The 13,461-nt window shown below is 55.5% G+C and overlaps 1 protein-coding gene across 3 annotated transcripts in view; it reads right to left on the reverse strand.

Moving 5' to 3' along the window:
- The window catches only part of TTC7B (tetratricopeptide repeat domain 7B), a 239,818-nt gene that overhangs the window by 26,832 nt on the left and 199,525 nt on the right, over positions 1-13,461 (reverse strand). For all 3 annotated transcript variants that reach the window (XM_029237235.1, XM_029237233.1, XM_029237234.1), the window contains one exon: positions 4,844-5,046. In XM_029237235.1, coding sequence (XP_029093068.1) covers positions 4,844-5,046 — 203 coding nt within the window. The remainder of the gene's footprint in view (positions 1-4,843; positions 5,047-13,461) is intronic.

Below are 13,461 nucleotides of genomic sequence, written 5' to 3' on the forward strand. Positions count from 1 at the left end.
ACCCCCGGTCTCCTAACTACCCTCCTTTGAAGGACGGATGGCCTCTGTCCCTGTCCGGGTGTCCGGCCTTGTCGTGGGACCTTCGACATTCAAGGGCGTGGTCCCTGGTGCTTCCTCTCTGGTTTCTCCCCGCTTCGGCATTAGCTCTGAGAGACCCTCATCTTGCCGTAGCTGGAGGCCCATCCCTTGGGGACACGTCAGTCCTCTTCCTTCCCTGCAGGGCGGGGGTGGGGCACGAGCGGGGCCCTTCGGGCCCAGCCCCTCTCCAGCTCACACCCTCCCCAAAACCGCCCGAGCAGAGCACGCCTGTCTCCCTCTCCTGCGGCCCCGGCCTCCAGCACGCCCTGGGCGACCCCCACCATCTGCTTCTGTTTCACACCTCTTTTCGACCTGTCGAGTTCATTGGTGATGTGCTCCAGGATAAGTTACTTTCTCAGCAGTATTTTCCCCTCTAGTCTTACCAACATCAGCTCCCCGCACACAGCCTTTCTGGCTTCCTTCCACGTTCATCTCCCTCTTGAAGGCTCTCTCTGTTCATTTCTTTTTTTTTTTTTTGCAGTACGCGGGCCTCTCACTATTGTGGCCTCTCCCGTTGCGGAGCACAGGCTCCAGACGTGCAGGCTCAGGGGCCATGGCTCACGGGCCCAGCCACTCCGTGGCATGTGGGATCTTCCCAGATCGGGGCACGAACCCATGTCCCCTGAATCGGCAGGCGGACTCTCAACCACTGCGCCACCAGGGAAGCCCCTCTGTTCCTTTCTTACCCTCCCATCTCACACACTGCCCTCGGGAGCCTAGGGTGACGTTATCAGAGGGCAAGCAGGTGGCCCTGTTTGCAGAGCCTGTCCATATCCTGGTCATCGTGTCCCTGTCTACCCTGAGTCCGTGCCTGTCCTTGGCCTGGGTGGTATCATCACCCAGAGGCCGTTCCTCTGCCCTTAGTCCGCCGTGAGTCCCATTTCCCTCCTCTACCCCCTCCTCCTGAGCACAGGGTTACTGGTGTGGAAACAGTTGCTCTATGTTTCATTAATTTATCTCAGGTCCTGGGAGTGAAAGGCTTTTTACCATGGCATGCAAATGTATGTAAAGTTATATACTTATGCAAAAATGATATGAAAATATGCCTTTAGATTTTCTGGAAAAAAGTCTGATCACTCTGTGATTCCCTCCCCTTGTCAACAACATCACTTTGTGATTCCTTATCCCGTCAGCTCACCGCTCCCTTACTGTCTGCCCACACTCGGCTCTCTTGTCTTGTGCTAACTCATTATTAATATTAAACACATTACTTCTCTTCTTTCTTTGCCCTGTATGTGAATTTAAACACATCTGTGAAGGCTGAAGCTATTAGAAAACTGTCAATTTTCACTGGGGTTTAATTTACACTTCTGTTGTCAAGTCTGACCTTGTATTAACTTTAATACATTTAATACTTTAACGAATACCATCTGCCTCCCAGTCGTTATTGCTTTTTAACAATAGTAACGCGTTTGCATTTCTCTGAAATCATGCCTCTCCTATGAGCTGGGCTGGGCGGGGGCACATCCTCCCACTAACCTGCCCTAGAAGGTAGCAAACAATCGTTCCTCAGGGAACAAGCTCGCGCCCCGACTGCTAACCGTTCTCCGTGGCCACCGTCAGCCCCTGGTCTCCACCTGTGACACACAACGTGGCTTCCTTCCTTCAAATTGGCTCCCTCCGACTGCCCCTTGGCCCCTCTCCTTCCTCTCTGAGCATCAGGGCTGACGCAGACGCACTTTCCATCCTCTGGGCTTTTTCCATGACCTGCAATCTGCCTGCAGTCGGTCCCTTCCCTTGGAAGCCCCTTGGCTGGTTCTTTGGGGTGGTGCTTGCTGCTGCGCTCAGGTCCTTCAAACTCCTTCTAGTCTGACCTCTGACCCTCGCCGTGGCCTTGCGGCCAGGCCTCCTTGGCCCACCCTGTCACTTGCGCACCCCACTCCTGAGAGCCAGGCAGGTGCCAACGCTCACATCTGTTTCCGCCTCCTCTGCCCCGTAAGTCTAGAGCTCCCGACTCTTCCCTTGGACGTCACCTGGTAAAAAGGCGGCCTCTGATCTCCCTGCTGACAATTCGTCTTCACTTAGGGGCTTGCAAAGCAGTCTGGCTGCCACGAGGGTAGAGGCAGGACCTTCTGTGACTCAATAAGAGGTTTCCCTTCCTGTGCTTCATTTGTGTCTGGGGCTAAGATTATGCCTCTTTATGCACCAAGAGGGTGAGCCAAAGAAACAGAGCTTTCCTGTGCAGCTGGGGTGGGAGGCAGGAAAGAGAGGGTTGTGATGTTTCAGGGCTGGGGGCCTGGGTTCCAGGGGCTGCCCCTCCATGGGCACCAGGAGAGTCGGCAGCACCGGTGGGAGGGGAAGCTGACCTTGGCTGCAGCGGGGCTCCCACCAGCTGTGGCTGTGGCTGGGAGGACGCAGGCCAGCGTGCATCATTTACAAGGTCACCAAGAAGGAACTGGCCAAGACACCCTTTGGGACCCACAACAATCACAGTCACTGGGCAGTTTCGGACCACGAGAATCTGAACTCCTCAAATTTGTAGGCCTGTCGGACTCAATCTGCCTCCAGTCTGGATAGTTTTTGAATGTATCAGGATGCATGGAGAAGTCTTAAGAGTTTATTATTATCGCAATTTTCTCCTGTTGAGACTTCCAAGACAGCTAATGTCTCCAGGCCAGAGAAGGCTCGGTCGTTGCCCTGGATCCAGCAGGCAAGGCCCCTCCATCACCCGGCCCTCGCTCACCAGCTCTCCTCCGCTGGGCCCACTGCTGCTCCTTTCAGAAAGGAAAGCGTCTGGCATTTGGCAGGGAGCTCAGGTGTCTTGACAAGCTCCAAAGGTGAAACTGAAAACTTTCCCGGTGCGATTTTCCTATTTGATCTTTTGTCTCATGTGTTCCCCTTGGGGACAAACAAGAAATACTTCTCTGAATAATTCATAGGCCCCGGGGTAGAAACACGCTGCCTCTTTTTAATAAAAAGGCTGGGTACTCGGTGTTGATTATACCTCTTCTGTGATACTTCAGCAAAAGCAGGGAGATCTCAGAAGCTCTTTACAGATTCCTCTTACAATAGTGAGACAAAAATGAAAAGCCATGGAATATTTTTAACCAAACAAACTAATGTTTGGATAATACGTAAAATTATTTATAAAGCTGTATTGAACTACAAAATGCTCATAAAGGGAAGTTGAAAATTAAATGATTGTAATTATTACAAGGTCTGATTTATTTTTAAAACTGAAAATGATTGTCTTCAGTTTTCTATTTAATGAGCACCTACTAGGTGCCAGGAGCTCTGCTGCCCTCGTTATGTAAACCATTTCATGTTGTTCTCACAAATGAACTGGGTAAGGAACAGCTCAATGCACAGAAACACCGAGGCTCTTAGAGGTTAAGTGACTAGCCCAAGGTGTCCCAGGGGCAGGGACAGGGCTGAGTTTGAACCCAGATCTGGCTCAGAAGCATACGTTTCCCATGGTTCCTAATGCTGGGCACCTGGGCCCTCTTCTGCTGAAAACCACTAGTTACTGCTCAGCTCCGTCTACATTTTGCGATGTTACTGTGAGCAATGGTGAGAGAACAAAGCCTTTGGGACCCTCTAGAGAACATTTTACTTATTGGTTACAAAACCGTATCCTCTTAGCACTGGACAGAAACTCACAGCCTATCTAGTTGAATATTTTCATTTTACAGCAAGGATACCGAGTGTGGAGAGCTTATGGGCTTTCCCCAAAGTCAGAGAGCGAGCGAGTGACACGGCGGGGCCAGAATTCTGTCCCTGGACACCTTGTCCGATGCCCGTTCCTCCACGTCACACCCCCCTGATCATACACGCTGGGCTCCCAAGGGCTGCCCACCTGAAGGACACCTTGGCTGCATTATGGGCTTTTCCCTTCCCGTGGCTCATGAAATCAGAGCTGTCCTACCACTAAGAATGAAATACAAATTCAGAAGCTAAGTCTGGCCGACAGGCCCAGAGAAAGCAGCTTTTCACCCGCTCCCTGGACCCGGTTCATCTCCAAGTCTCCATCCAGACTCTCGCAGGAAGGGGACAGCAGACGGGCGGCTCCTGTGCAGCCGCTGTGCCCCACGTGTGAGTGGTCTAACTGACCCCCCCCAACTGAAACCGAGGTGGTCGGGTGGCCAACTCCCAGGCAAGGAAGGGAGGGGAGAAGTGGGGCAGCCCTGGGCTCCTGGCCGGGCACCCAGAGGAGGGGCATGTGCGGCTTCAGAGCCACCACACCCGTATGCAGTGTGGACGCTGCGGTGACTTACCTGGGTCCTCTGGGCGCAGTAGGGCTGCCCCCGTCCTCTGACAGGATGCTCCCACTAGCCAGTGGCCTCGGAGACAGGCTGGGGTCTCGGCTCCCTCAAGGTAAGAGAGCCCCCCAGGAGGTAAAGTGCTCTGACTTCTGTACTGAAGGCTTCCCAAGGTGCGGACACCCCCAAGGTGGCTGCTATAAGCAGCTCGGAGACCAAGATGACAGTGACAGTGCCCAGGGCCACAAATATGTCTTTATTAAACCCAGAGCCACAAGGTGGCTTGGACTGCTGGCCAGAGACCGCTGACTCAAAACTCTCCTCTCATACCGATCAGGACCCCCAGGTAGGGTCGCTGAGGCTGTGCGCTGCCGATTCCTATGAGCTCCATTTGCGTAAACTACAACAGGAACGGCGCTCGCTGGCTTTATGCACCCTGACAGCCTGGCAGGCCAAGTGCATCTGGCCTTTGGAACGGGAACAGGGTTTGAGGGTCAAGAACTATGTGCCGCTTCCCGGGGGACCCCTGGTCCAGGGCCGGAGGCCCCGCCAGCGCTCAGACTCACCAACCGCTGCATGCTTTTCACGTGGGTGGGGCTTATGGATAAGGCCTCTTCGTACCACCGCCGGGCCTCCTCGGTGTTTCCTCGGAGCTCGGCAACCTGGCCTCGCATGTACAGGACGTTGTGGGACATCGGGAAGAGGTTGGCAGCTTCTTGGGTACAGGCTGTGGCTTCTGCCGGCTTCCCAATGCCGATGTAGACTTCAGCTGTGAGGAGGAGAGCACAGGTAGATGCTGTCCTGGGCCACTGCCCTTCAGAGGCCCTGGGACATCGCCTCCCCTCCACCGTGGGAGTCTGGCAGGGGCCCACCTGGAATACGCAGGGCCCAGCCAGCCAGCCTAGCCCCCAACCCCAAGTGGAAACAGCCGCGGGCTGACGGTCCTTCCCGCCCACTGTTCACAGGCACTCGAGTCAAGGCCGTGCGGCCTTGGAGGGGACACTTGTCACCACCGATGAGACGGGAGTGAGGCCTGCCTGGGCCCTGCCCCCGCCTTTGGAGGTCACGCATCCTCAGGGCGCACCAGGGACACCTGCCCTCAGCTCTGACAACCACAGAAGAAGGGCTGGATGAACCCAAGGACAGGCAAACCAGAGGGGCACAGCCCCTCACAGGGCAACGGCTCTGCTCTCGGGCTGGTTCCCCTGATGCCAGGAACTGTGACAAGGCCAGCAGGTGGTGGCTGCTATGGGCACGACATAAAATCACTGCTCCATCAGACCCTGCCCTGGACCGACCAGGGAAAGCCACTGCACCGGGGGGACTAGTAACTGTATAACACTGACGAGCCATCGCTTTCCAAAAAGCAGGAAAATGAGCTCTCCTCCAATCTCAGGTCTCAAGTCTCCCACGCCTACGTGGAGGGTCCCTAATTGCTCTGCAGCCCTGGCTTCCATCATGCACGTCCCGTGCCCCCAGCCATCCCCAGGTCCGCTCATATCCGTCATTTCCTTAGGGCCCTGAGGTCACGGCCCCACCGCCTCTCCAATGTAGGGCCTGCGTTGGCTGGATGTGGGAAGACTCCTCTCCCTCCTCAGCCACACCTGAGCCCCCGCTCAGGTGGCCGCTGTGCTCTGGGCCCACGGACCCCTCCTCCCAGCCCCGGGGCAGCCCCTTCCTCGCCCGCTCCTGCCCTGACTGCTGGCCTCCACTCCTAGCAGAGAAGGATGTTTTGTGCCCATATCTCCAAGTTACGTGTATACGCACACGTGTATAACGGAAGGCACACGAGAATAGGAATGCTAGAAGAGCACAATACAAAGAAATAGAAAATGTTGACATTTTTCCTCACGCCCCTCCCGTCTCTCCTCCAGCCCCTCTGTCCCGCGCAGCCACTGACAGACCAGCCTCCCCAGGCAAAGCTCCGGTGGGGTCACCACCCTGCTGAAAAGCGCTCCTTCCGTTCCTGTGCACCCCTCACCCCTTTCAGTCTTCCCTGGAATGGCCTCTGGGAGGCTTCTGCTGACCATCCCACCTAAAAACTGCTGCTCCCCCTACCCCGTCCTGACCCAGCACGACCCAGTTCCTTTCCCTGCTTTCTCTTCCGGCCAATACGAGGCTCACCTTGTTTGTCTCACTCACTGTCTGCGGGGCCCCTCTAGAACATAAGCCACCAGCTTCACACTATTCACCGCTGTGTCCCCAGCGACTGGACGAGCGCCTGGCGGTCAGAGTGCAGGAAGTGGCTGCGAATGAATGAACGGTAACAGTAGCTAATAATCATCAAACGTGCTTTGTGCAAAGAAGTGCTCTCACTTCTGCTTTATCTGCACCGTGATCCACTAGGTGCTATTATTTTATCCGCATTATACACACGAGGAGACTGAGGCACAGACAGGCTGAGCAATTTGTCCGAGGTCCCGGGGCAAGGTATAGGCAGGCGTGGCTTTGCGGCTGTGCTCTCAGCTCCCTACAGAGAACAGTGTCTCCCCTGCCTCCAGATAACATCCAGACCCCTTTGCCTGGCATCCGGAGCCCTTGGTGACTGTCTCTACCACCCCTACTAACCTGTGTTCCTACTGCTTCCTACACCCCCGGGCTCTGCCGTGTTAAGCCGCCGCTGTTTCCCTGGGCTTTTGTTTATTCTCTTGCCTCTGCCCCGATGGTGTCACTCCTGTACCCCCTTTAAAGCCCAGCTCAACGGCCACCACCCCCGGAAGCTACCTCTGACCCCGTCCCCCCCCCCCCAGCTGGAAGGGGAGCCCAGCCTGGGTATCCCTCTGATGGCTGTGTCCCTAGAGACATTTTGTGAGGGGTCCTGGCTACGCCCCCGGACAGCACGTTCTGTTGACATCCACCCTTCTATCTCCCCACCTCCAGCTTCAGGCGCGGAGACTGGAAATTCTGGACAGGGTGTGGTCAGTGTCGATGCCACTGCATGGCCCTCTCCTAAGCACCTCACTTCCCTGGTGACCATAGTCACACCAGTGACTGACTCCTCAGGCCATGAGCAAGCCCGGGGGAGGCAGAGACCCGCCCTGCACCCCATCTGTGCTTCTGGCCGTCAGTCCCCCTCAACAGGGAGCAGAGGTGATGGGCTGGCCCGGGGACCTGCGGGGAGAGGCCCAGCCTCTCAGACCTGGAAACTCGGACACTCACATACAACTGAGCTCTAAGTGTGGCCGGGCCGGCACTGCGCCTGCCTCACGTCCTCCGAGACTCCTCTCTCGAGGTACTTACTGAGCACCTACTACACACGGGGCCTCTGTAGGAACAAAGACCACACGCGTCTGTCCTTCCGCCTGGGCCTCTGCAAAACCTGCCCTCCTGGGAGATAGACACGCAGGGCTGCCCGCTGTCTTCCAGTAACACGACTCTCTCCAAGCTCCCGCCAGAAGAGTCTGGGGTGTATCTCGCAGTTTCAGGTTCCGGAGCCTGGAGGCTGCGGGGGCAGCAATACAGAATGTTCCTCCCTCTGTATGCTGCCTCCTGACTTGCTTCCCTTTGGGGGTGAGTTCGTGTTCATTTCCAAGGTCCCAGGGCTGCCTGTGGGTGGGTGAGACACCACAGGCCCCTCCCATCTAGATCGCTCCGGAATAAAGGCCAACTTGGGAGAGCGGGGACTAAATGATTCCAGAGCTTTGTTTTGCTTTTGCTTTTTAAATTTTATTTTATTTTATTTTCATGTATTTGTTTTTTGGCTGCTTCGGGGCTTAGTTGCGGCACGCAGGCTCTTCATTGCGGCGTGCGGGCTCCTCTCTAGTTGTGGCGTGCGGGCCTAGTTTCCCCGCAGCATGTGAAATCCCAGTTCCCCGACCAGGGATCGAATCCACATCCCCTGCATTGGAAGGCGGACTCCCAGCCACTGGACCACCAGGGAAGTCCCCAGAGTTTTTATAACAAGAATCAAGGTGTATGTTGCAGCAGTGGGGGGAGCCTTGAACACCAACACAACAATGTAGATGACACCCTGTTCTGTGTGGGTCCCCGTGAAAACAAACACGGGACCGAGTGTCTTCTTGGTTCCGTGTCTTCGGCTACAGGTCTGGTGCCTCTCCTCCCTCCTTGTGATGAGGAAACAGACGACGGGGGCTGAGCTGAGTCATGATTGAGAAGGTGGGAGAGAGGATCCAGACCCCCGAGGACTTCTTTGCCGTGCTGTCCAAGTTGTAGGGGCAGGCTCATGTCACTGCTGAGGCCTGCGCTCCCGAGGCAGAGGGGCAGGCGAGTGCACGGCCTGCGCTGCTCCCTGATCCCTGCGTTTTAAGATCAAACAGAAGGACCCAGGCGCAACGGGCTGGGGTGATTTTCAAACCATTTCTCCCCAGTGGAGCCTCTTTCCTCCAAAGAGATCTTAAGAGTGGACAGCTGGCCTCCCCTCTTGGTTTGGCCCCCTCTCTGGGTCTCTGAGGCAGCACTGTCTCCACCTTATTCAAGCCCTCCTTCTCCTTGCTACCAGGACTCTAGGGTACCCCGTTGGTCAGCCAGTGTCAGGGGAACATGGAGGGTTCGATCCCTGCGCCCAGGCCTTGTGTGTGACCTTGGGCAAGGCCATCAACTTCTCTGGCCCTGTTCACCTGCCAGGTGGGGCCTGAGGCTGGCCCGCGTCTCAACCAAGAGGGTGGAAGCCTGGAGCCTTGAATGCCCGCATTCTCGGCTTGCTCCTGCGGGCATGATGCTGGGCTCTGCCCCTGCGACAGCGAGGCCAGCAATTCGGGACGGGTGAATTCGATCAGCTGTGATGCACTGGGAGCCCAGCTGAGGCCAGGAGTCACGATGCATCCTCCGATTCAGCCTCCCTGGGCACAAAGCTGGGAGTGTGATCTCCATCTCACTCCCTGTCTCTTTCTTAATTGGCTCAGAACTCAGGACATAAACAGAGGTGTACTATTTCCCTAAAGCCTCCAAAAAATGCGATCGGTATTGTCTTTTCCCACTAAAACTATGAGCAACTTCCAGCCACATCACCTCTGCATCCCTTAGCACAGGATCTAGCACTTAGTAGGTGCTTAAGGAAAGACTGTAGACTAATGGACACTGCTTGCGGGGCAGAGGAAGGCAACCGTCTCTGTGGCCCAGGTCGATGAGGAGTCAAAGGCCAGAGAAGCCACAGCAAGTGATGCTCCCCTGACCCATTCACCAAGGGCTAAATTCAAGTGAAAACAAAAAAAACACAAAAAAACCCACAAAGGGCCTTTTGAGCTCATTAAGAGATATAAGAGCTTGTACCGAAGGAACAGCAGCAGAGAGGGAAGCTGGCTCTGGGAAGTTAAAGCTGATCGGCTCCTAACAAGAACACAGTTCAGCACAGTGTCAGAGCCCCCGCTGCGGGGCGGGCTCTGAAGGGTCACTCTCTGAAGAGGTCACAGGGACAGAGTCTGTCCTGGTCGCTGGCAGCTGACAGCCTCTAACCAAAGGTAAGGTGCCACGCAGGGTCACGGACACTTTCTACCCCTTTCCGAAGCTCGGACTAAGCTCTGGCTGTCCTCTCTGGACTCCCTTGCCTTCTCCTTGCTACCAGGTTACTATGAAAAATGCTGGAAATACCCCTCCACCCCACCCCCGCTTGCAAACCCTCAGTGGTTCCCAACTGCAGGTGAATGTAACCCAGAAGTTTTTGCTTCCCGTTCTAAACTAGGACCCTGCTACCTTTTCACTCCCTCCGTGCTCCATTCACGGTCTCACCTCCACACCTTGGCTGTGCTGTTTCTTCTGCCCAAAGTGCCTTCCCTGTACTGTTGCAGACCCATCACTCCTCACCCTGGGCTCCCGCAAACCTCGCCCTGCACACGACGTCCCCCCAAACCCCACCCTGCACACGACTTCCTCAGACAGGCCTGGGTGCGTCACCCCTCCACCGCCCTGCGTGCTCTGGGAAGTCCCTCACCCCAGGCTACCCCGTGCTCCCGTGACTTGTGTTATCCCATAGAGGTCACGTCCCTGGAGGGCCGGGATCAAGTCCGCTCCCCTGTGCGTTGTGCCTTGCGCAGAGGGCTTTCCGAAATCGTTGGCCAAACCAAGCTAAAGATGGGATCTGAAAAGGGCTGAGCTATAGTGCCAAGGCCCGGGGCCTCTTTCCTCCTCAGTGGTGAAGGGGGCTCCCGATAGGGGGACCTGGAGCGGGACGTACCCACAGCCCTGCACGGGGCCCAGTTTCCTCACTCGTTCATTCACTCTTCTGACACTTGTCAAGCACCTGCTTCACGTCGGTTGCAAGGCTGAGAACCGGCTCCCATTGCCTGCCTTGGGCTCAGGGCTGTTTGGGTCGTGCGCCGTGCAGAGGCGCTGGGCGGAGTGGGGCTGACCAGCCTGGACCCCGCTGGCCAGCTGTGAGCCTGGCATAGGGCTGCATCTGCCCCTGGAAAGCGAGGAAGTTCTTCTCACCAAGGTGCCTTCAGCTAAGGCACACCTGCTCCCTGGGGCTTAGCCTACCCAGAGGGGACATTTCTGTGAAACTCACACAAAGGAGCCCTGTATGTGAGAGGCGGCCCGAGGGCTGTACCTGTGTGCGCGCCGTTAGATCCTTCATTCCACCAGAGGTCTGGCAGAGAGGGATGCAGAAAAAGGCGCGTGGGCCATCAGCTTCTCTCGGTCTTGCAGGCAGCAGGGAGTTAGGCCTGCAGACTCGCCGACCCCCCGAAACCATTTCCCTTTCCCCAAACCCTGCTTCCCTAGAGAGAGGAGACTTGGGAAACAACCTTAGCAAGCTGGTCCTGGGACAGCCTCTGCCGTGGAGGGCAGGGCAGCGCCAGGGCTGGGCGCATGTGTCTGCCGGGAGACAAATGTCTTTGTCTCCACCTTATTCAAGCCCTCCGCGCATTTCCTACCTGCCACACGCACTTAAAAATCATTATTTTACAATGGGGAGAGGGAAGGGGGCAGGGGCAAGGGAGGGGTAGGGGACTAAGAGGTATGAACTATTAGGTATAAAATGAGCTGCAAGGATATATTATACAACGTGGGGAATATTTTATAATAACTATAAATGGACTATAACCTTTAAAAATAAATGAAGATACAATGCTGATTAAGAAATCATTATTTTAACAGTTATGGAGTGTTTGGCCCCCACCTGTTGAACACGGTCACGCATTATCTGTGTGACGGTCAAACTGTCGTCATTTTGCAGAGGAAGGCACTAGGGTGGTGGGACCAGGATTTCAACTAGTGTGAGTCCAGAACCCAAGCCCTTGATGGTTCCGCACAGGCGCCTTCGTAACCCCCCTTGGCTGCCAGGACGCCACGTCTCCCGGTTCCCTTCCGCCTTGCTGACCACTTCCTTTCTGCTGCTTTGGCTTTTCCTCTACTCCCCAAATTTTGAATGTTGAGGGCTCAGGTCTGGGGCCTGGCCCTTTCCCTTCTCCATCGACATTCTCATCACATCCCTTGGCTTTAAATCCCCACTCGCAACTTGATGTCTCTAGCCCAAACCTCAAGCGTAGACTTGAATATACAGCCACCTGCCTGACACCTTCACTGTGGGTCCTCAGGCACCCGACGCTCCCAAGTTCAAGCAGGGCTCTGGTTGCTCTTGCCTCCCCCCCTCCATATCCCCACCCATGGGTTCCCACCACCCAGGCTGCCCGTGGCATGGCAGGAAGAGGAATCACCAGTTACCCGCTGGCTCCAGCTCCCAACACAGGAGTCTTCCTTTTCCTTCACCCCTACATCTAACCCATCAACAAGTCCTATCAGTTCTGCCTCGAAAATGCAACTCAGGTATCCCCCTCTCTCCACCCTCAGACCGGCCATTCCCCCCGGTCACACAGACCAAAGTTCCTGACCTTGCCTCCCCACGGCACTGTCTCCCGTTCCGTGCCCCACATTCCTCCAGGGTGATCTTGTAGCAACCTCCCTCTGATCCTTTCATCCCCCCGCTTGCTGTCTTTCAACAGTTTTTCAGTGCTTTTAGGAAGAGATCCTGACCTGGTCACCAGGGCGCTGGCTCGTCTGGCCTCGCCTCGGCCACGTGATTCTTCCTCTCTAGGCTTCATGCCCTGCGGCCCTGCCATTTCTCTAACCTCAGGGCTCACGTGGCCCACAGGCCTGTCCACGTGTGTCCTACGCCTGCCACGTGCTCAGGCCTCCTCCGGTCCTGGCTGGGGAGGACCTCTGTTCCCAGTTCTCCCAGAGCCTACACTGCTGCTCTGGGGTACTCGGCACCGTGGAATTAAGTGCTTCTGCAATTGTTATGTTTCACATCTGTAAACTCCATGAAGGCAGAGCCCGTGTCCGTCTGCTGACCACTGAGCTCCAGAGCCTCGCCCTGATGACGCACGTAAACAGATGCTCACAGGTGCATGCTCCATAGCTGAGTGCCCTCCCTGGGTAGGGGTTGGGGCTCTGGGGCCACACTGGTTGGGTCTGGATTCTGGTTTCTCCACTTATTAGTCATGTAACCTTAGGCAGGTGACGTGAGAGCTGTGTCTTGGTTTTTCCATCTGTAAAATGGGGTGATTAAAGGGTATTTATACCTTATATGGCTATTACAAGGACTAAACAAGTTAAGACACATAAAGTCCTAGGATAAGGTCTGACACATGCACGGTGCTTGGTAAAGGTCAGCTACCTGCAGGTTGTAGACCGTGAATCAAAACCTCCCAGGGCAGCAGAAGGGGCAGGTCTGGCGGGGCTGACCCACAGAGACTGGCACCGTGTCAGGTTAGGCTTGACCCCTGGGTACCACATGTTCCCTCCTGCAAGCACTCCCTGTGCAGTCACCCTCACGCCACCTGTCTGGGAGCTGTCTTCATCTTGTCATGGTGGCCATGCCACAGGATTATCCTTCAACCCTGCCGATGCAGCCTCCCGGTGGCTGGGAGGAACCTAGCAGGGGGAAGGGCAGGGACAGGGACAGGCCAGCCAGGGCCAAGGAATTTGTGAGAGTATCACAGCTTTACATTCCCAGCAGAAATCAGAAAATCTGATCTTGCACATCTAAGAATAGCCGTTGGTTTCGACGGTGAGAGATGCCAAAGTGAAAGCTATAATTATTAGTAAGTAACAAGCAGAAATTATCCACCTACTGCACAGTCATTTTTAGCTGCCATCCCAGAAGTGGAAATTGAAGGATGGACACCAAGAAGCTGCTTGGCTTGGGAAAGGCCCTGGTTCAACTCTGAATGACTTATGAATTTCCAAAGGCCAGTGATAAGGTGTGCATTCTAAAGAAAACGGTGTATGA

This window comes from Monodon monoceros, unplaced genomic scaffold, assembly GCF_005190385.1.
Source record: "Monodon monoceros isolate NGI ecotype Baffin Bay Population unplaced genomic scaffold, NGI_Narwhal_1 Super_Scaffold_21, whole genome shotgun sequence".
In the NCBI taxonomy this organism is placed as follows: domain Eukaryota; kingdom Metazoa; phylum Chordata; class Mammalia; order Artiodactyla; family Monodontidae; genus Monodon; species Monodon monoceros.